At 33.2% G+C, this 21,526-nt stretch overlaps 3 protein-coding genes across 4 annotated transcripts; 1 reads left to right on the top strand and 2 right to left on the bottom strand.

The window, feature by feature from the left end:
* Positions 1-1,156: 1,156 nt before the first annotated feature.
* LOC107484635 (uncharacterized) lies at positions 1,157-1,878 on the bottom strand. The gene has a single exon (XM_016105184.3). The coding sequence runs from the start codon at positions 1,867-1,869 to the stop codon at positions 1,576-1,578; it is 294 nt and encodes a 97-aa protein (XP_015960670.3). The 5' UTR covers positions 1,870-1,878; the 3' UTR covers positions 1,157-1,575.
* Positions 1,879-6,226: 4,348 nt separating this feature from the next.
* On the top strand, positions 6,227-14,048 carry LOC107484640 (RCC1 domain-containing protein RUG3, mitochondrial). Of its 2 annotated transcripts, XR_008008313.1 has the most exons (8): positions 6,227-6,627; positions 7,947-8,629; positions 9,741-9,880; positions 10,364-10,558; positions 10,676-10,804; positions 10,886-11,041; positions 11,719-11,993; positions 13,901-14,048. XR_008008313.1 is itself a non-coding variant. In XM_016105191.3 (7 exons), exons 2-7 carry the CDS (start codon positions 8,064-8,066, stop codon positions 11,910-11,912), a joined length of 1,380 nt encoding a protein of 459 aa, XP_015960677.1. In that variant the 5' UTR covers positions 6,227-6,627; positions 7,947-8,063; the 3' UTR covers positions 11,913-12,585. The 2 variants fall into 2 exon arrangements, 1 of the variants encoding a protein (XP_015960677.1); XM_016105191.3 differs by lacking the exon at positions 13,901-14,048 and having other exon boundaries at positions 11,719-12,585.
* Positions 13,019-21,137, bottom strand: LOC107484641 (laccase-7-like). Its single transcript, XM_016105192.3, has 6 exons — positions 21,045-21,137; positions 20,224-20,375; positions 15,599-15,840; positions 15,036-15,161; positions 13,856-14,821; positions 13,019-13,606 (listed from the first exon to the last, which is right to left on the bottom strand). The coding sequence occupies exons 1-6, from the start codon at positions 21,135-21,137 to the stop codon at positions 13,476-13,478; spliced, it is 1,710 nt and encodes a 569-aa protein (XP_015960678.1). The 3' UTR covers positions 13,019-13,475.
* Between the last annotated feature and the right edge of the window lie 389 nt (positions 21,138-21,526).

Genomic DNA, 21,526 nt, shown 5'->3' with positions numbered 1-21,526 from the left:
CCACCTCACCTTCATCACCGCATGGATTGCCTCTGTCATCCGCCGCTACAGGGCCCAAAAGAAAATACATGTCAGGCATCCCCACAGACGACGCCAATGTTCGGTGGTTTGCTGTACCAGACGGGTCGGGATGATCCCTTGTAAGTTGGTGGGGATGAGCGGGGATCTGGGTCGGATGCGCGTGCAGACAATCTCACGAGCTCTTTGTGTGGTGAAGGGGGTGCCACCTGCAATGACACTTCGACGCCCAAGTCAGTATGTGCGCAGGTGGTATTGGAGGAAGAGATATGATGACGTACCTTGGGGGGAGGGGTAGGACCATCCTCCTTTATACCCTGTCAGTAGGGCGGGCCCCACGAGAGGTGTCCCCTTTCCTGGAAGCTTCCTACCCCCGACCGGTTCACTCATGGGCCGGGTCGGGCAGTCGGCCAGTTGGGCTGGGCCGCAACAAAAAATAATAAAGAAGAAGAGAAGGAGAAGACCAAGAAGAAGAAAAAACATAAGGGAGACAGAAAATAGAAAAAAACCATATAACTCAAATCACTTGAATGTAAAATTACTTGAACATGGAGAATTACTCTTTAAAAAAATAGTGTTTTAGTTATAAACATTAGTGTTGGATTTTTCGACGCAATATCTAATATGGTAATATTGGTGCCATTTAAGTCTTCAATAGCTTTTATATTTTACTAAAATTTATCGTTAAATTTTAGTATATGATACTAACAACACCTTATTCAATTCGATTTTAATAGATTATCGTATTGTTAGAAATTCTTAGAATAAATCTAACGGTAATTATTGTGGAAAGAATCCAACATAAAATTATATATGCTGATAAAATCACGTATGTAATAATAATAGTAATAATAATATTATTATTATTATTATTATTATTTGAGTAATAGAAAACAATTACATATATATTATTGAAAACTAGAGAAGCAAATGCATTAGAGAGAGATGCTTTTGTTAACTAAAGTATATTTCTTATATATTGTGAGGTAAATCACCTAGGTATCATATATACCAAATTCTTATTGCAGATGTTTAGTTACTGTGTTAGTGATGATGCTAATATAATAATAAATATGAGAGATCAGGAAATATTTATATATAATTTAAAACAAAGGCTACTTTATTAGTACTGGCTGGAGACATGTATAATATATTTAAGTGCATATTGAATATGCAAGGAAAGTAGTAATACAATAAAGAGGAACGGGAAAACAAAATACTTACCTCAAAGTACTGGGCAACTGAGTCTTTATCACTTCTTACAAGAAGGGTTACAGAAGAAATTAAAGGTGTACAAGCACTACAGCACAACATTTTATGCGGCTGATTGATTTCTGGTTACATAGAGAAACATTCTTTTGGTTTTTTGCTTTTATACCATACCATATTTTATGGTATGAGATATGTTTGATTGGAAGATAAGATCAGGGTTCAAACACTCATGAATGAATTTTGTATATAGCTTTCACATCAAACTCTTCAAGAATACTTTTACCCCCCAACAAAACAGTAATAGTAGGGAAAAAGAAGAGGGAATAAACTAAATTACAATTGTGATCAACAAAGGGGAAATAGTTGGGGACGAAGCAAAGGAAGAGACCAACAATAAGCCTCTATCCAGTTCTCTTTTGGTGTAATTTCCATGATAATCTTCTTTAACATCCGAAGTGGAGCCATGACACCCCATTGAACCACCGGCCGCGAGGCAAGACAAAACCCTCGCCGCTTGTTCCCTAACCGGACACTGCTGCCTCTCCTCCGCCGAAGCCGTCTCCTTGGACGGTACAATCCAACCAACATTGTAGAGTTAGATGAGAACATTGATAGGGAAACAATGCCTCTCTTGAACATATATAAGTTTTCTCTTAACTGTTTTCTGTGCAGCATGGCATGATACTACACTCTTATGTAGCATGTTGGAAAGGTTTGTTATTGGTTGCCATCATCATGGTCATAATGACTGCAATTATATCAATCCTAATGCTTTTGGAATAATTCTAGTGTGCAATAAAATAATGCTTGAAAAGAAATTCTTTAGTTCCTCTTTATTAGTTTAGGGTGGCGGATGTCATCATTAGGAGGAGTAGGCTTTATTAGTTGAGATCGTATGAAATTAGTAGAGGGCAAGAGCTACAAGGTGTCTTTTAACTCTTTATGATCTATTATGATCACTTGTCTCATGCTTTCACTATATGACCCACGAAGTTTCTCTTTTCCTTTTAAAACCTCGGGGAACGAAGTAAATAACCCATCTGAGGAAACATAAAAAAGAAAAAGAACCGTCTACTTTATTGTACTCTTTAAATCATCTATCTACTTATATTATATATATACATGGAACATGATAAACATATTTTTTCAATATTATCCCTGGTCTAGTTCAAAATTTATCATATTATGTGTTCGGTTGTTCGTGGAGCCGGTCGGATGTGAGGTGTGAGTGGTGGATCGGGATCTAAATACGAGTTTTGAGACGGAGAACTGTATCAGTGAGTCGTTGGTTCGTTATCGGCAGGTGAGACCACTTGTAAAAATACTCTGATGTTTAAGTTAGCATTCGTACGATGAGGTGGCTAAAATTTTTTTAGAATAATGATAACGTATTCGATGAGAGGGGTATAGGTCTCTCTCCCTTATCCTTATTCGTTCGGGCGGGCACAATTCTCGCTAGGATCCAACCCTTTTCTAATTTTAGCCAGCTGTCGAGAATTTGCTGAAGGAGCTCAGGTCACATGGAGGACGCCTACCCGTATGGAGGGGGCATGCGTCCGCCTAGTAGGCCGCATGGGTGTTATTGGGTTGGGCTAGAATAATGCTCCAATGCATCAGAGTGTGAGATCCACGGCAGGTGCATTCGCCTACTTGAATTCTCGTAATGACAGCCTCTGCCCAATGCGAGTCAGTCGTCACGGATTTGGACTTCTGAAAGCTTTCTAGCATGCGGGAGTTGCCCCCAACACCCGTTTCAAGAGCATTGCTTCGATTGCTGCGCCTAGAAAATTAAATGTGCTTTAGGTGTGATTTGAAAACTCATGAAAAGATTGATTTTGTCCCTGATTTTTTGCGCTTTTTCTCCTATAGTTACAGTTACCACCTTTGCTTTGCATTCCTTTTTTACTTCTCCCTTCATTTTTCATAACTTCCTACATCACTTGTTTCTTTAGCTATTCTTCTGTGACTATCATATCTACTCTCATATGTGAATTTGCCCTCTGTCACCATGATCGCCACTGCCTTCTTTTAGCATCCGTCTGTATTATCATCACTAATAAGTAACCATTTACTCGTGCCATTTTGTTAATTTCCACCATTCCTACCTTGGCTTTCTTGTTGTTATTGCTTCTTAAATTGAACTGGTGTTTTCTAGATAGATAGTTTTCTGGAGAGCTGTCGTCGTAGATGTTCTTTTCGTAGTTTAGACTAGGGCGACTTCATACTAGAATGATTTAGTATAGAATGACATAGTTTTAGCATAGAATCTATTTTCGACCTTGCAAGTAACTTAAGTGGCGCTTCCACTGTAGGTAGGGCAATGCGACCTGTAAAACCTGAGAAAATTATAAGAAGGATTAATGGAATAATTAATCGTTAAATTAAAATAGTTAAAATGCGTTCGGATGGGTCAAAAATTAAAACTTAGGAATTTGATTTTAAAGATGATATTTTGATTCGAAGAATTTTTTCGAGGAAAAATATAAATTTTTTTGTGAAAAAATGCGTAGAAACGTATATCGGTAATTTAACCGACAGTACTGACTTAAGTTTGTTCGCCATTTTAAGTGAGATAATTAATTAAGAGTGAAGAAGGTTAAAAAAACTAAAATTTAAAATTTAGGAAGTAGAAATAATTGGAATACAAATTAAAATACTAATTTTAACAGTTTTAGCCCAAAGTTAAACCAACGGAATAAATCGGGTGAACTAAGTCCAAGTGGACCCGAACCCACATATATAAGCCTTGTACTTAAGCCAATTCAGCCATTTCTCTCCATTAGTGAGAGAGCTCCACAGATTGAGAGAGAAGAGAAGTGAGAAATCCTGATTCACTATTCCTTACAAATTTCAATTGCTCATAATTTTTTATCTGGAGCTCCGATTGACGAGCTGTTTGCTGTCACGCAAAATTTTTGACGAGCTCTTCGATTCTAACTGAACAAAGTGGTAAGAAATTCTGAATTTCGTGTCCAGTTATCCCTTTTTCTTATTTTCGCGATTTTAGATTTTGTGTATTGAGAAATCTTGTGATTTTGGTTGTTTAGAGGTGTTATAATATGAGCTATTGGTGGGTTTCACCCAAAACTTCGGCGGACAAGGTAAGGATTTCCTAAACCCTTGTGGTTGGTTGATATTGTTATTGTGAGCCCTAATGTTGATCTTTTGGTAATTATATGGTATTAGATTGAAATTGGTGTTGATTGGAGTTGATTTGGTGAATTGGATTGCTTTGAGTTAAGTTCTTGTGGCTGAACTTGAAACCTTACAAGGAAGAAGTCCTTTTTGGTGGTTTTGAGCTTGGAGAAAAATCGACTAAGATACAGTTTAAATTTTATTTAAATATCATGTAATATGACATGAAGTCATAGGCTAGATGCCCCTAAAAATATGATTGAAGTGTAGGATTTGATGGAATTATTTAATGTTGTAATTAATGAAGCATTGGTTTTGATTTTCAAATGGTAATTGGTTGTTTATGAGTTGTAAAAATGTGATATGAGCTACTTAGAAGTGAATAATTGTATGAGAATGTGATATGAACTTGGTGATTGAGAATGATGAATTGATGAAATTTGGGTTAGAGGTCGGAAAATGTGAGTTTGGTAAGTGTGATGAATTGAATTGATGAGAATTTGATATGGTTGTGATTGGATTAGTATTTGTTGAAATCGATTATTGATAAAATGAGAATTAGTAAATTATGAATGATTGTTAAATTGAATAGATAGAGAGCTAGAGCATGAAGGAAATGTATGTTGAGATTGGTTAGGAGTGAATTGGTCTGATTTTGAATTAGTTTGGATTGTGAATTCCTTGAAATTCGGCAAAATATATTTTTAGGTAAAATGAGTTTTTGACCAATTTCGATGGGCCGTAACTCAATCTTTGGAGTTGAAAATTCAATAAAATTAGATTTTTATGAAAGTTTATTTAATGATCTTTTCAATAGTTTAAGAATGGTTGAAAATGATTTCTAACAAAAAAAATTATGCATATTTGAAGTTTTCGATAAAAAAAATTGAGTTTTGTAGCATATCAACTTTTTGAAAACCTACTATGTATGCGTACGCGAAAACAGTATGCGTCCGCTAGCGGCCAAATACTCTCGCGTACGTGAACGTGGCTCGCATACGTGCCCATGTCTTTTTGACACATATGCGTACGCGGAGGGTTGTCCGCATACGCGACTTTTCCAATTTTTAACTCATGCGTATGCGAAAGTTATGCGTACATATGACCATCATGTGTTTGTAAAAAATGTATTTTTTTATATTTAACCATTCTTCGTGCCTTCTAAACCTCTATAAATCTTATTATGAGTCTAAAGTCGGTGGAATAAAGGGTAGAAAAGTTAGAAATGAGACTGAATGAGATTGAAACATGATGATGATGGTTTATGTTTAAGAATGATTCAGTTGCATATTTTAATAAATAAAATATTTAATTAATTTAAATAAAAAATCCTATAGATATATTAGTTGTTTTAGAATGTTTCATTTGAATTTATTTTTGTTGGTAAAAATATCTTTAGATCAAAGGAGGATTCAGTTTTCTTAAAAGAAAAAATTGTTTAATATGTTGTATCACGTCTTATATTAATCTAAAAACTTATAAAAATTTAAATCTATCTTTATTTTTACTTAAATTTTTTTAAAATCAAACTTTAGACTTATTTTCAGTTTATAATTTAATATAAAATGTATCTAATTTATTTTTTTAGCTTTAGATTTAATTTATTTCTATTATGTGTAAATACGTATGATGTTTTTTATGAATAAAATATTTTTTTTCAAAAAAATAAATGAGATATATAACATAATATAAAACTATGAGTTCTAATTAATTTAGAGTATAAAAATTGTCACTTCTATTTTGATAATATTATTTTTTCTTTAAATTTATGCAAATATTATATTATATTTTAGTTCCAAAAATCAGACCGAATCAATCGGTTAGATCGATTTGACTAAGACCCGGCCGGTTTCTGTAAAACGATGCTCCCAGAACCAAACCCGTCTCACACGTTTCTTTCTTCAGACTCTGAAGTTCAGAGCTCTTGTTCTCAAAAAACCAAACCCTAGCCATCTAACCTCCATCACCGCCGCAAGGAGAGAGACACTACCGCCGTCCGTCGCGCTCAGGAGCTTCTCTCTTCGTCTGGTTGTCGTGCTCCAGATTTCCAACCCCTGTTCACTCTCACCCATTGCAGTTTCTTCCTCAAGATCGGCGTCCGTCGTCTGCGCTTCTGCCGCCGTCCGTCGCGCTCAGGAGCTTCCGTCTTCGTCTGGTTGTTGTGCTCCAAGTCTCGACCATGAAGACGGACGTAGACGGGTCGCCATCGTCGATGGCGTTCAACTTTTCTTCCTCTTACTCTGCTCACTGCCCTCACCGAAGGTAATGGTTACTCTGTTCAGTGCTCAGCCACGTTCTTGGTTGATTAGCTTTGCTCTGTCAGGTTGATGATGATTGATGACTGTGTCACTGCTCATTGCTCGCTGCTTCTTGCTTAAATTGAAAATCTTGTTAATCTTGTTAATTAAATTGATGATTGATGACTCTGTCACTGCTCATTGCTCATCCATTTAGAGATTTTCATTTTTATCTAGATTTTTTTTATCTATTTAGTTTTCATGAGAAAAGAATTTTATTACGATGAAGAGAGAAAAAAAATGGAGAAATAGAGGATAGGAGACCCAATTTTCATGTGTTCCGAATATCAAGTAATTCTCATAAGCTGTGAATTTATCTTGTTACCGGGTCCAACATAGATGCTAACAGAAAACTGTTGCTGAACTACAAATTCTTTGTCAAATGGTTGATATTTTTTGGGTTGGTGACCATGATAGGGAAATACAGGGAAGATTAGGAATAAAAATGGGAAAGTTGCATTTTCTGACCCAGTTTTTTTTTTTTTTTGGAACTCAATTTTGGTTTCCAACTGTATCAATTGCACAGCCTCTATGACATGGTATAATGGTGAAACAACACAATGTGTTTTCATTTTTGGTTTTTTATGGGAAAAGACTGGTTTTCTTGAGATTGATTTTTAAAAGTTGTTATATGTTCTGCTCAGATTTTGTTGTGGGACATGGGGAACTATGGTATGCTCAGATGATGTCATTAGTTATTAGAAATGGTTGCTATTTTAATTATAAAGATTTGCTCTTTCTCACTTTCTATCTGAATTGAGCTTATTACATCATGCTTCTCCTCTGGACTGATAGCAGAATGGGGTCGATTGCAAATGATGACTCTTGTTAATCTTGGTTTATATATTTATATTTGTTTAGATTGTTAAATGCTGGTTAATTCAGCATAGGCTTTTGAGAACTTACATTTGCCATGGTTGATGAATATTGCCAATTATACATTCGCCTTGTGTTTATCCTCATTTTTGTTAATTTTTGTGCTAACAACCTTGTTAAAATTGTGTGTTTATTTATGTTTTATTTATTTATTTATTATAAAATAGTTATTTCGGTTGGACCATGATTGAATTGGTTGGACTAGTAAACCAGTAACTAGAGAGGTCGATGACCAATCCGGTTTTTAGAATCTTGGCAAATATAGAAGGCAAAAATACAATGTGCAGTGACATAAAAAATATCATTTCTCTATGTTTTACAGTAAAAAATAATAATTTTATTCTTTTTTAATATATCATTTCTCAATTTCTAAATGTGTAAAATTACCCTTCCAATTTTGTGAAAAAGGTGACGGCAGTGCGGCCGCACAGTTTGGAGTGCGAAGTCATCCACACCGCGAGAAGTGCGAAGTTAAAAGCTACTTAAGAGAAAATACTTGAAGCTAAATAATAAAGCAAAGCAGTGATGGCTGTGATCACCCGCCGAATCGCTACTCTTACTCACCGCTACTTCTCCTCTTTCTCAACTGCCAAAAAAGTTCCCCTTCTCTATGCCTTCAACGAAAATGACACTACTTCTAACCAAAACGACGCCGCAACACTCCAGCTTCTTTCTTGGGGCAGAGGCGGTTCGGGCCAACTTGGCGGCGGAATTGAAGAAATCCGCCTCTACCCTGCCCCGGTCGCGAACCTTGTCGTCCCTAAAAACTCCTTTGCCCTGTCCCCAACCCCCGGCCGCATTCTGGACAAACCGGCCGCCTCCGCTGGCGACAGCGCGAAGAAGAAGAATAAGAAGAATAAGAAGGAAGAGGTTGTTGAAGTTGGCATCTCATGTGGCCTTTTTCACTCTTCTTTGGTTGTTGATGGGTCCTTGTTGGTTTGGGGCAAAGGTGATGGTGGAAGGTTGGGTTTTGGACATGAGAATCCCTTGTTTGTTCCTTCATTGAATCCACATCTTGATAGCGTTCGCTCTGTAGCCCTTGGTGGCCTGCATTCGGCAGCGCTGACCTCTGCCGGCGAGGTTTTCACATGGTCAGAATCTCTTCAACTCTGCCTTATTCTATGTAGCTTTTTGCAATTGTAAAAGTTATCTATTGCTTCAAAAACTTAGTAAAACGATTAAATGTTTAGATACAATTTATATCAAGATTTAGTTAATTATGAATGTGCTCAATTTTCAAAATGACATGTATTTTGATGCAGACCTAGTATTGTCAGAAACAAGTACAATTTCATTAATCTTTGGTTTGTAGTCCGAAGCTAATCATGCTGAGAAGCATCATCTTATACTATAACTAAATGACAAATATGACATGAGAAATGAAGCGGAATTCATAAAAGCATTGTTGTAGAAAGAATTGTATGAATTCTATCAATATCTGAGCCTTCCCTCTATTGTACAGAGGGAAAAGGACTTGAGTTGTTCTACATTGGTTGAATTGTAATGGGTTTGAAACTTGATAACAAGTTAATTGCCATGATAACCACACTTAGGCAATTGTTAATAAGGTTTTATTGTTGTCATTGTTTTAATTATGAGGGAGACTGTTACATTGGTTACAATGATTGTGAGTTTTGACAGAGAGTTTGTAGCTCTTTTGGTGATGGAAATGCTCACTTGCTTCTAGCCTATGATTTTGACTTTATATCAAAATCATTGACGTGGTTTGATCTTTGAAGAGTAGTGGAAGTGAATTTAGTCTCAACATTTAACATTGTGATATCTTATTTATCCAAAAAACTTTGCTTATTAATATGATAGATTTTTTTGGAACATGGTTCTAGAGAACATGGTAATCAATCAGAAATTTGGTGTTTTAATGGAATCCAATGATGTTGACTGATATAGCCAAATACATGGTAGTAAGAAAAGCCTGGTTTTTGTTTAATTTAATGTCATAGTAACTAAAGAAAGCTTTTTACATGATTGAATCTAAGCATGGCTGCATTGCTTTGTTGCTGATGAAAATGTTCATCTGACTATCCATGCATCCACTTATCCAACAGATGATGATTTCGACTTCTATCAAATAGGAAAATGATTGCCATATTTTATGTTGAATATTTATTTTGAAGCTTATATGGGTTGTGAGTGTGGAATGGCCATCATAAAAAAATTTATGAATGAAAATGAAGCTTGCAGGGGTTATGGTGGTTTTGGTGCACTTGGACATTCGGTATATACTAGAGAACTATTTCCTAGGTTGGTAAGGGGCTCCTGGGAGGGAGCTATACAACACATTGCTACCAGTGGAACACACACTGCAGCAGTCACAGAATCAGGTTCAAATGATGGCCAGAACTTTATCTATTCATATTTGGAGTTTGGGATTTATTGATGAATTGTTGGATAATGTAGTGTTTGAATTTGAATCCAAATTCATTGCTTTTGTTGTATCTTGACTTAATTCAAATTGTTTCTATTCCATATTTTGTAAAAGCCTGATTAATTATGAATAGTTAATTGCAAGTTGCGGATATGGATTTACCTTTGATTTTGCACAAGAACCTTGAGATAGACAATGTTTTGACCCGATTTTACGATGTGCTGAAATTCAAGCCAATCAGGTGGTAGAGAATAAACTCCGTACCCTTTGGCGAAGAATGTTTAGTTAGCATTGTCAAAAACAACTTACCTAAAAGCTTAAGTTATTGAATGAAGAAACTTGAAGACTTGATGGGTTATATTCAATCCTATATCCGTTGACAAATTGTCATTTGAAATGACGAATCTATATAATTGATGACATTTTCTGTTGGATGCAGGGGAGCTTTATATTTGGGGTCGAGATGAAGGGGATGGTCGGTTGGGCCTTGGTCCAGGCCGAGGCCCAGATCATGCTGGGGGATTGAGTATCCCTTCGAAAGTAAAGGAATTACCTGTGCCCATTGCTGCCGTTTCCTGTGGGGGATTTTTCACAATGGCATTGACAGTTGATGGACAATTGTGGAACTGGGGAGGTATTATCACTTCCTTTATATAAATTTTGTTTTTCTACATTTTCTCTTGAAAGACCAGCACAATTCATTTATCCAGTACTTTCATTTTGAAAATTGACAATGTTACCATCTTTTCAGCCAATTCTAACTATGAACTTGGGAGAGGGGATAAGATTGGTGGTTGGAAACCAAAACCAATACCTAGCCTTGAGAATGTCCGAATCATTCAAATTGCAAGTGGAGGATATCACTCCTTAGCATTAACTGGTAAGTTGAGGTGAAATTGTTCAGACGAATAATTTCATTTCATCATATCATTTGAACTATTTCAATTTTCACTTTTATTAGATGATGGCAACGTTCTTTCCTGGGGACATGGCGGACATGGTCAGTTGGGTCATGGATCTTTGCATAGTCAGAAGATACCAACAGTAGTTGAGGCTTTAGGTGAAGATCATATTATATATATTTCGTGTGGGGCTTCTTCAGCAGCAGCTGTGACAGGTAAGACCTTAACGTAGTGTTATGTCTCTACATTTTGGAATTTTAAGTAAGATAAATTAAAAAAGCTTTATCCTTTTCTCCTGCAAAATGAGCTCACCTTATGTGAAGTAAAAGAATGTCTTCTTGGTCAATCAGACCTTAGTAAGCAGCCATCACTCTCTTCACTATTAAAAGTGAAAAGCTTTTAACAGAATGTAGAATGAATTGGTCATGCTGCAATTGGTGATATTCTTGAAAGGGCACTTAAAAGAAAATATGGAGAAACTGAATATATATATAGTGATGAAACGATAAAACTATACAAGCGATTTAAAATATGTAGATGTTTACCAATTATCTCCTACTAATTAGTGATTCCTTGCTTGCATGTAAGTTGGGTAACCTTTAGTAACACAAATACCAACTAGAGCCACTAAAGGAACTTGTGTATGGCTATTCGTCCAGTGTCCAACTTTTTTATAAGTGGTTGTCAATCTCAATGTCCAGCATTCACCATTCTCATTGAAATTTGAGTGTCAGACAGTGCCAGCCTGAAATTATCTTTTAACTTTTGTATATAGTGGTATGATGGAAATTAAACTCTCGCATTGAATTTTTCTTTTTTTTCCCTAATAATTAAACTCTCCTATAATTTCCGATCAGTGGTATAGTAAACTCTTTTTTTACGTTGAAAACAGATACAGGGAAGCTTTACATGTGGGGAAACGGCACTGATTCTCAGTTGGGAGTTCCTGGGAAACCTGCAGTACAACCAAGCCCTATTGAAGTTAACTTCTTAATGGAAGATGATGGAATGGGACCCCACAAAGTTCTATCAGTTGCAAATGGTGCAACCCATTCCATGTGTTTAGTTTTGAGGGGAAGTTCTTGATACACAGAAACCCCCGTGATGATACTGTCCTGCTCTTGAACAAAGATAAAAGTTCATAGGCAAAAAGGCAAGCTTCATTAGGTAAAATTCATAAAAATCTTTTCTTTTGTTGAATAAGATGTCTCAAGATTATGGGAAATTTCTTTGATTTTGGATCCTTGTCTTGATGGCCGGATTCAGATCTCATCACGTGGATCCTGGAAATTTTCTTTCTTGGGTTTGATGAAGTAGATCCCATTAGTATGAACTTTCTCAGTACTTGGGAAATCTCAAACTTAGTTGTAGGAGAATGCTACGATGCACTGAGTTGAACTTGGTTGAACTTGATGCATCATGCACAAAGGTAATCCAACGGCTCAAGTCTAGTACATAATAGATCGACATAAATTTACACCCTCGGATTGCCATAGTGAGTGAATTTAAGACAATTGTCATTAGTTGCATTGATCTAGGATTGATAAGTGCCTGTGTTGTCCGTAGGAAGCTATCATAGACAATACAATTTTGGACAATTTCTTTCAAAGTACTGAACTACATGCACAGTTCTCCTCCATGCTCCACAATTGTCGGGTTCAAGTAATTGTTGTCATAAGAGACTCAAGTGGATAAGGCTGATGCTTTTCCTCCCAACTTGTACCGATATTGATTGATAAAAATTTATTTGATTTGTGGCTAAAATTTTGCTTTATCTTATCTAAAAGATAGGAGTGTCTTTGCTTTATGCTGTTTGCTATATTGGCACATAAGAGGACCAAGATTGAATTAATTATTAGCAACCATTATCAGTAGCATCTAGTTAAAAGGGAGTAAAACTAAGCTGGAAAAAAGAACAAGGTTAAATTAGAGTACCAACTCTACCAATGGAAAGTCTAGAGGGACTAGAAATGATTTAAATTATATTTTGATCACCTCATTGAAGAAATCTGCTGCTTAAGCTTGCTACACAGTTTATGCTTGGGAACACATTTACAATATAAAATAAGCTTTTATTGTTCTGAAATAAGTTATCATATGAGTAGAATGAAAGTAAATGGATTATAAGCCAAGTAACAATTTTCAGTTGAAAACCAGTTTACAATAAAAAACTAAAGTATTGATTACCGTAATCAGGACATACTGTTTAAATTATTTTAATCTTATACATCTTCACATAAATTGCTTGTTAAATCAATGATTGAAGAACATTTTAGTTAATACATATCTTTAGAACAATTTTTAAGGATTAAAAAAACTTGAATGGTTACTATTTAAAAAAGGTAAGATTACCAAGCTTCCAATAACTGTATTGAACACATGATGATAAAATTTAAAATCCTCTAACTTGGTATTATTAAATAATACACTTACAGTGCTTGCTTAAAAAAGCAGCTGTTCAAACAAACTATTTGAACTAGAGCTAATATTCCCGAAGTGATACCTAATCATCTGATAAAGTAATACAGTAATATCTAATTAGAACAGTAGTTGTCTCTTTGAAACTCCTAAATAGCTGAATAATTCGTTCATGTTTGAGTAGCATCCGCTTTTAGTTTTTAGTATGAACTACTGCATAGTGAGACGCAGCTAACATTTAGGCAAATCTGCCGGTGGAGGAGGAAGTGAAGTTTCAGGAGTTGGTCCATTCTCAACCACAAAAGCAGTGCCTAGTCCCCATACTTGATGATCATCCACATGGCAGTGCACAAACCATACCCCTGCAACAGATATTAAACTTAGGAGAGTCGAATTTAGACCTCTAAAGTAAGGGGATTGGTTAAGTTATAAGGTGAGGGATTTTCATCATATGTGAATCTTACTATCTTAATTTAAGAGTGATTAACCTCTTAGTTTATTACTTTACAAACTTCCTCATTTTAGAGAAGCTTGATGAGAGTCTAGTACCCTAAATTAGCCAATTGAAATTACTACATTATTGAATTAGCATATTAGATAATGCCAATTACCTGGATTGTTTGCTTGGAATCTTATAACAGCCCATCCTCCTGCAGGCACTGCAACTGTATTCCGGAACTGAGGATTCACCAAATTAAACTTTGCCTTATCTCTATCGGCATCGTAGTTCCCAAACCCTTGAGCCAAAACATGGAAACTATGACCATGGACATGGATCGGATGGCTTTGCGCTTTCAAAACCCCTGTGTTTTGAAACACAATCTCCACCGTGGAATTGAACTTGAACTTCTTCACCTTGGTTGATTTTGGCGAATATACCAGGCTCATGTTGAAAGTGAGGTTAGTGTTTGTGTAGTCAAACACCATAGGAGGATTATCAGGGAAATCAGTAGTGTACACACCACTTACATTGTAATAGGAAGCTTCCAACATAGAATTACCTTTCCCTTTAGGGAGCATAAAAGACTCATTGTTCATGTTTGCTGAGAATTTTTGGTTGAGTGGGCCAACACACTTGGCATTCACAGGGCACTTCTCAAGTCCAATCCCAACGGTGATGAACATTTGTTCATCAACGTTGAGTGGGACAGGGACCCGATGTGGGCCCCCAACGAGACTCGATAAGTTACTAAACAATTTGAAACTTGTTGGCGTGTCAAAGAATGGAGGCAGTAATGGCATGACCGGTGGTGACGCTCGAGTATTGTTTCCGTCATAGACGACGATGCCACGGGTCATCGTTCTATCAAAGAGTGGAGGTGGCATGCCAACGCCATACGGAGATGCTGCCATGTAGTATGATCCTGTTGGTTGGTCTGCTTTGAATAGAACGTCAAGGGTTTGACCAGCTGCAAGGATAATTATGTCTGTAACGTATGGTTTGGTGTATGAAGCATCGGCGGCAACCACGGTGAGTTTGTGATCGGCTATCTTGAAGAACAGATTGTTATTCAGTGCAGCGTTGATAATTCTTAAGAGGTAGGTCTTTCCATGCTTCACCTTCATCTTGAACGTCTCTGAATTAATGAGTTTGAATAGTTATAAAGTATAAACAAAAAATCAACATCATAAATGGTATTAGAATGATGAAATCACAATGAATAATATTTGGTACTGTTTAACATATAAAATAAATATCTGATCTCTATTGAGATTTACGTGGTCATAGTTGATAAGCATTAGTATACATGATGTGCATTAGTATTAGTATTTAAGTAATTAAGGCCATACCATTTTGAGAACAATTAAAGAGATCGCCAGGGAAGCCATTTATGGTGTAGGCATTAGATACCGCAACACCTCCACTTACGAGTGCACCTTCCAAAGCATCCAAAAAATTAGTGTCATACCAGTCACCTACATTTTGATAAAAATAAAATGTCATAAATATGTTACTATATACAATGGGGGGTTTAGGACACGTGTTAAGATTATTTTTATAGTATTTTTTAATTTAGCAAGTTTGAAAGTATAAGACGAGTGAGTTGATTATGGGAATGGATCTTCTCAATCTTTTTTAACAATTAATAGACTAAAGTGTGATCTCTCACCATTAATTTTATAAATGAAACTAAAAATAAGTATGAGAGAAAATAATGAAGGGTTAAAAATCACATTTTACACTCTAAATTTTTCTTAACAATTGAGAAGATCTATTTCTGTTGATTATTCAACAAACTCAACTTGGTTACATGTTAATATTACTAATTATTTATTTATTTTTTTTATAGAAAACATGGGTCTTTACAAAATTCATTGTATAAAATAAATTAACTAATATCTTTTATTTGTACCTAGTATTATTGGAACCTGGTGGTAGGGTTTTGGAAATGGGTATCGACCATTGCGAGGGTGAATGATGAAAGCACCATGAAGGGTAGCACGTAAGGCAAATGAGTGAGCATGCCAAAATAAAGTTCCTTCTTGTCCTATGACTTTATATTTATAAGTGAATTTATGTCCCGGATGAATTCCACATTGAGTTACATATTCAACACCGTCTGCCCAAGAAGTAAAGAGCTGATATATTCCATGCCTGTGATACATAATTCAATGTGCCATAGAGGAGTTAGCCAAAATTTTATTTTTTTTATTATTTATTTATTTATTTTTTTGGTGACTGGAGTTAGCCATAAATTAAGATTGATATTTTTTGTCTCAAATTATTTGTCATTTTAATTAAAGAATTTAATATTGGTACGTATACAAAAGTTTTATACGTGCATTTATTATTAGGTCACCAAGAACATACATGTATTATTATTTACTGTTATATCAACAGAAATAATTTTTTTTGCATCTATTTGCATGAATTTTATCGAGACAAACGGATATGATTTGATAATTCTGTAAAACATTTTATATACTTTTTTAATAAATATAAAATTAAGTGATTCAAAAAATAAATTTACTAAATAATCCTGATTTAAGGATAATGTCTTAAATGGAAAATGCAGTCACATTTAGTTTTCACCAAGACAATTACTCAACCTTTAACATTCCTATGGATTAAGGATAGCTTGACAATTTAATAATAAAGTTTACATAAGAAAATAAATGATTATGAGATAGATAACCAAAACAACTAGGGGTATAAAATGGTTCGCCTCTATTATAATTTTAGGTTTGTTGTTAGCTTGAGCCTCGATGAAATTGCCAAATTGATAGATAATTTAAGAAGTATAGTTTACATCAATTTCTTTTTCATTCTTTGACAAGTTGATTTATTAAATGAATTGTCATCATTATCTTATCTTCGTTAAGACCTGTTTGTAACTTCGCTCAAAATATTCTTGCGGACAAAGTTCAACTTCGATTTCAATAGAATCCCTTGCTAATAATAATGGTATACTATATATTTAGACATTAGTTTACTCAGGATTACTAGCTAATTCTACATATAAAAAATAAGTTAATAAAATTAGGCATTTCATAAATATCTTTTGTAGAGACAATCATAAAGTTTTAACTTTTATCTTTTAATATTCAATAACTCTCTATATACTGTGTAAACCAGCTTGCCTTTCATGAGAATGTTAAATCTTCACGCACAAATAACATTTATTTTCCTATTATTTTCAGTTCTATAGATATACCATATATTGATTGCTTGAGAAATTAATTTAACAAATAATAACTACCACATGCAATAAAATACACCGGTATAGTAGTCTCTATATATTAATATTAATACGCAATATTTCTTAAAAGATTAGCAACAAACATGGGACAAAACAAAACCATCTTTTGCCGAAAGCCTCATCATAATATGACCTTTTTCTTTTGTTGGATTTTGTTTCGGTGAATGAATTTACCGTATCAAAGAGTTCCGCAAAACAGAGGAGGAACTTGAATGAAAAATAACGAATAAAAAAACCTTATCTGCTTAAATATGGTTTAGGAACACAGCTAACAGAAAAAGAGAAATAAAACAAGTCAGAAATAAAATCCTTGCCAATAAGAAAGGTTAACACACACATTCAGAATGAGAGAGTGCATAAAATACAGAGTGAACAAAAGGGAGAAAAAAATGAAAGAAAGAAACTCACAAAACATCATTTTTACTTTCTTCTCTATATCTCTGAATATTTTTATAGGGTAAAATATACTTTTTGTGGCTGAAATTTGGCATAAGTTTCAAAAATATTTTTAAGTTTTATTGTTTCAATTTTGTCATAAAATTTTTTTATTTGTATCAAATATACTCTTAACGGCTAAATTTTCAAAAAATTTAATACCAATCTAATAATAATGCAAGAAAATTATGTTTGATTTGCTTGTGTTGAGAATTGTTTTTATGAAATTGTTGTTGAATTGGTCTTAAATTTTTTGAAAACTTAGCCGTCAAGAATATATTTGATACAAATCGAAAACTTTTGAGACAAAATTAAAACAAAATAAAATTTAAAGATATTTTTAAAACTTTTGTCAAAATTTAAGAATAAAAAATATATTTTATTATTTTTATATTATCAAACATAAGAAAAACTAATATCTTTGATTACGTAAACAAAAGACCAAAAAAGAAAATAAATGGTAGTGATTTAAAAAAAAATTAATGTTGACTCAACAATGATTATTGACCGCATTGAAAAACTTCAATATAACGCTGACAGAAATTAGAACAAAAATTTGTTGACAATTAAATATTTAAATATACTGAATAGGAAAGTGATAAATATAAGAATGAAAATTGTCACTCTTATTTTGACAATATTACTTTTTTTCCCTCTAAATTAATACAAACATACAATACAAAAAACTATTTGTGGAGTAGCACCATAAAAAATGAATGTGGTATTATCATTTCCCATAAATATATTTATATAGGTAATATGTAAAGTGTGAGAAAGTAAAATCAATTTAATTTGATGATTAAGCAATTTGACTTACATAAAAATTTAAGAAACACTACAATAAATTTAAGTTGAGGTAATGTTTTAAAAATGTTGTTTATAATAAGAAAAAGCGATCTTTTAATTAAAGACAACACTTTTTGATAAATACAACGCTTTTGGGAGATTAACTATATGATTATTATCTTTAGTCTAAGACAACATTTTTTTGCATCAAAGAAAATTCTTTTTAAAACAACACTTGAAAAACGTTCTCTTTTCCTGTATACAAAACAACTTTGAATAAGAATTCAACAGTAACACTTGACAAATTATTTTATTACAATACTTTTCACAAGTTATCCTTTAGCTAATATGAAAAATATATGTAAAATGTTGTCTTTTTTAATATCTAAAACAACACTTATTTAAATTTTTTTGTGTTACTTTTTTAGATATCTAAAACAACATTTATCTAAATTTATTTAAAATTATCTTTTTACTTTGTCATATTTACTTTGTAATTTCACTACCTATCAATTAGTATAAATAGACGGCTTAATTAGCTTAGTTTTATATGGTAAAGGTTAAAATGTAGCGGGTGTTGGAGAAAAAGTTGTAAGATCTTTAATTTGTCTGTTGTGCCTCCATATTTATTTTGTGTACCAAGTCATCATTAATCATTCATTTAGTCAGAAAAAATTGATTGATTTTGTACTTTCCATATTTTCTCTTTGTATTTAATTTGGTTAGGTGTAATTAGGACTTGATTTTTAGTGGAATATTATAAATTATCATTTATATCTCTATGTTAGAGATTTAATTTAGGTAGAGTATAGGGGTGAATATGGATCGCACATACTTGATTATCCGTATGAATTCGAATCGAACTAATTAAATTGATTCTGGAATTAATGTGTAATTAAATTCAATTTGAATCAAACCAATGAATCTATCTAGCAATTGATTCGGATAATGGTTTTGGAAGTGTGAAATTCGAACCAACTCGTAGACTCGACCATATATTAATTAAATAAAAAAATAAAAATTTAAAATATATTTATGTTTTTTAAGTTTTAATATATTTGAATTTTAATGTTTTTAGTGTTTAATATGTTTATATTTTAATGTATTTAGTTTTTAATGTATTTGATGTTTAATATATTTAGATTATTTCTATTAATGTTACATATTTATTGTACTTATAAAATTTTTAAGATAAAAATTTTGTTTTTTTTATTTTTTTTTTATGAATTTTTGTTTTATTGGGTACTCAATTACCTGAATCGAATCAATCCGTTTTTAATTGGTTTGGTTTGGTTCGAATACACACATAAAAAAATAAAAATCCGAACCAAACCAAACCAATTATAATTCAATTAATTCGGTTTTAATTTCACTTTAAATCCGAACTAACCGGACTCGTGCTCACCCTGGAGTAGTTACCTATTTAATATCTTTGTAGAAAGGATTTGACTAAAGTGAAATGAGAAAGTATAGGGAGCCAATGACCTAAGCGTACAATGTGTACAATGAAGGTTTAGAAAGTATTAGAGATATGATTATTAGTGTTACATTATCTTATCAGGTTACGTTTTTGAGATGAGTGGTTTTAGAACATGGTATTAAAGTTCCAGATTTGGAAGGTCAAGAATTTGAATCTTGGTCAACCCAAAATTAACTTTTTATAACATGAGATGTTTATTATCCCGGGTATCCGGATTGTTATCCCCGAATGGTTATTCTGGATAGTATAGGTGATGTTCATTTTATTCATAAACCAAAGATTTAGCTCATTGTACACATTGTACGTTTAGGCCATTGGCTCCCTAGCACTACTCGAAATGAGAAAGTATCATTAATTACTATCTTCTATCTCACGAATTTTGTAATTTTGTTATATTATATTTACTTAATGAAATATTTCGTGTTTTTCTTTGAGAAACTATATATTTACAGTTTTTTCATTTAAAATATTAGCTTCCTGATATTTCCCATAATTCAAAGAATATTTCTGTACGAACAGTTTCATTCAAGGGTGAAATAATCTAAAAAGCAAATATGCATGGAAATAAATAATTTACCAATGGAGAGTAATATTGTAGGGTGAGTTATTGAGAACATGGATGATGACAGTGTCACCTTCAGTGACGTGTATTGTGGGTCCAGGATATAGTCCATTGGCTGCCACTATCACTTGTTCATGGCACATCCGTTTTACAATCTTGTTTTCAATCTGCATGCATACATCAATCAAACTCAGATTTCATTATCATCACGACTAACCTGTTGTTCAAATTGGTTTAAGCAAAGTGTATATATAAATAGAATACATAATTGAAGGCAAATTTTTCTTTTCTCTTTATGAAAAATAAAGATAAAAAGGGCACATATTTTTTCTCAACATTTTGTTATGTTTCAATTATCAAAGACCACTAATAATATTTTTAGAACACCCTCGTATATATTATCTGTTATTGCGATAAACTCTATTTAGATTAAATTTATATTTTATCAATGAGAACATCTTGGGGAGCAAACATTGTCCCATCAATATTGCAGCCAATATTCAAAACAAAGAAAAAAATATCTAAAATTCTTAAAAATAAGAACAATTAAAACATAATTAAAAAAATCTAAAATTCAAATTCAACAAAAAAAATAGTGGATTTCATAATGAATTTGTCTAATAATCTGCTATAGTAGTGTTGATTGAAATTGGCTACTATAATGTTGATTTTCTAGTATTACTCTATATTATCTAATAGTAAACAAGAATGCAAATCAAATAATTACATAAATAATATTTAGTTTAATAGAAGTCAAAAATAAAAGAAAAATACAGTGTATATCAAGTATCAACACACAATTATTAGGAAGTAATTAAGATGATATTAGGGATTACATTGAAGGTGTGTTCTACAACGGCAGCTGAAGCCAAGGAAGAAGCTAGAAGAGCGAAACTCCATGCTAATACTGGAAACACCAAAAGCTTCATGCTAATATATATATATCTTTATGTAATCTTAAAGAATAAGGGAAGTTATTTGTGTGTTACTCCAGTGAATGTTTTGGATACTATATATGTAGAAAAAGCCACCATATGGTGCTGCATGTCCCAATGATGTACTTATTAATTATTATGATATTAAATATGGCCGTCGTTCTTTATATTAAGTTTATTATAAAAAATATTTTTAAAATAATAGAAAATTACTTTAAAATAATAAAAATATTTTATTTTATTATTATTGCATCATGTTTTTGGGTGAAATCGAATTTAACATATTTTGATTTAGTCTCACGGACACGACAAAAGAAAAAAACAAGTAACACTTAATTAGCATTATAGATTTATGTACAAATTCATAAGCAATGCAGACTCTG

This window comes from Arachis duranensis, chromosome 4 (genome assembly GCF_000817695.3).
Source record: "Arachis duranensis cultivar V14167 chromosome 4, aradu.V14167.gnm2.J7QH, whole genome shotgun sequence".
Lineage (NCBI taxonomy): Eukaryota > Viridiplantae > Streptophyta > Magnoliopsida > Fabales > Fabaceae > Arachis > Arachis duranensis.
This window is presented reverse-complemented; position numbering and strand designations above follow the sequence as displayed.

What these genes read in the sequence shown, in the direction of transcription:
- LOC107484640 (XM_016105191.3), top strand. Translation starts at nt 8,064, where the DNA reads ATGGCTGTGATCACCCGCCGAATCGCTACTCTTACTCACCGCTACTTC. An exon ending in TGCAGCAGTCACAGAATCAG is followed by an intron (nt 9,881 to 10,363) that starts GTTCAAATGATG and finishes TGTTGGATGCAG; the next exon opens with GGGAGCTTTATATTTGGGGT. An exon ending in ACAATTGTGGAACTGGGGAG is followed by an intron (nt 10,559 to 10,675) that starts GTATTATCACTT and finishes CCATCTTTTCAG; the next exon opens with CCAATTCTAACTATGAACTT.
- LOC107484641 (XM_016105192.3), bottom strand. Translation starts at nt 21,137, where the DNA reads ATGAAGCTTTTGGTGTTTCCAGTATTAGCATGGAGTTTCGCTCTTCTA. An exon ending in TACAATATTACTCTCCATTG is followed by an intron (nt 15,841 to 20,223) that starts GTAAATTATTTA and finishes TATGTATCACAG; the next exon opens with GCATGGAATATATCAGCTCT. An exon ending in CTTTAATTGTTCTCAAAATG is followed by an intron (nt 14,822 to 15,035) that starts GTATGGCCTTAA and finishes TCATTAATTCAG; the next exon opens with AGACGTTCAAGATGAAGGTG.
- LOC107484635 (XM_016105184.3), bottom strand. Translation starts at nt 1,869, where the DNA reads ATGTTCAAGAGAGGCATTGTTTCCCTATCAATGTTCTCATCTAACTCT.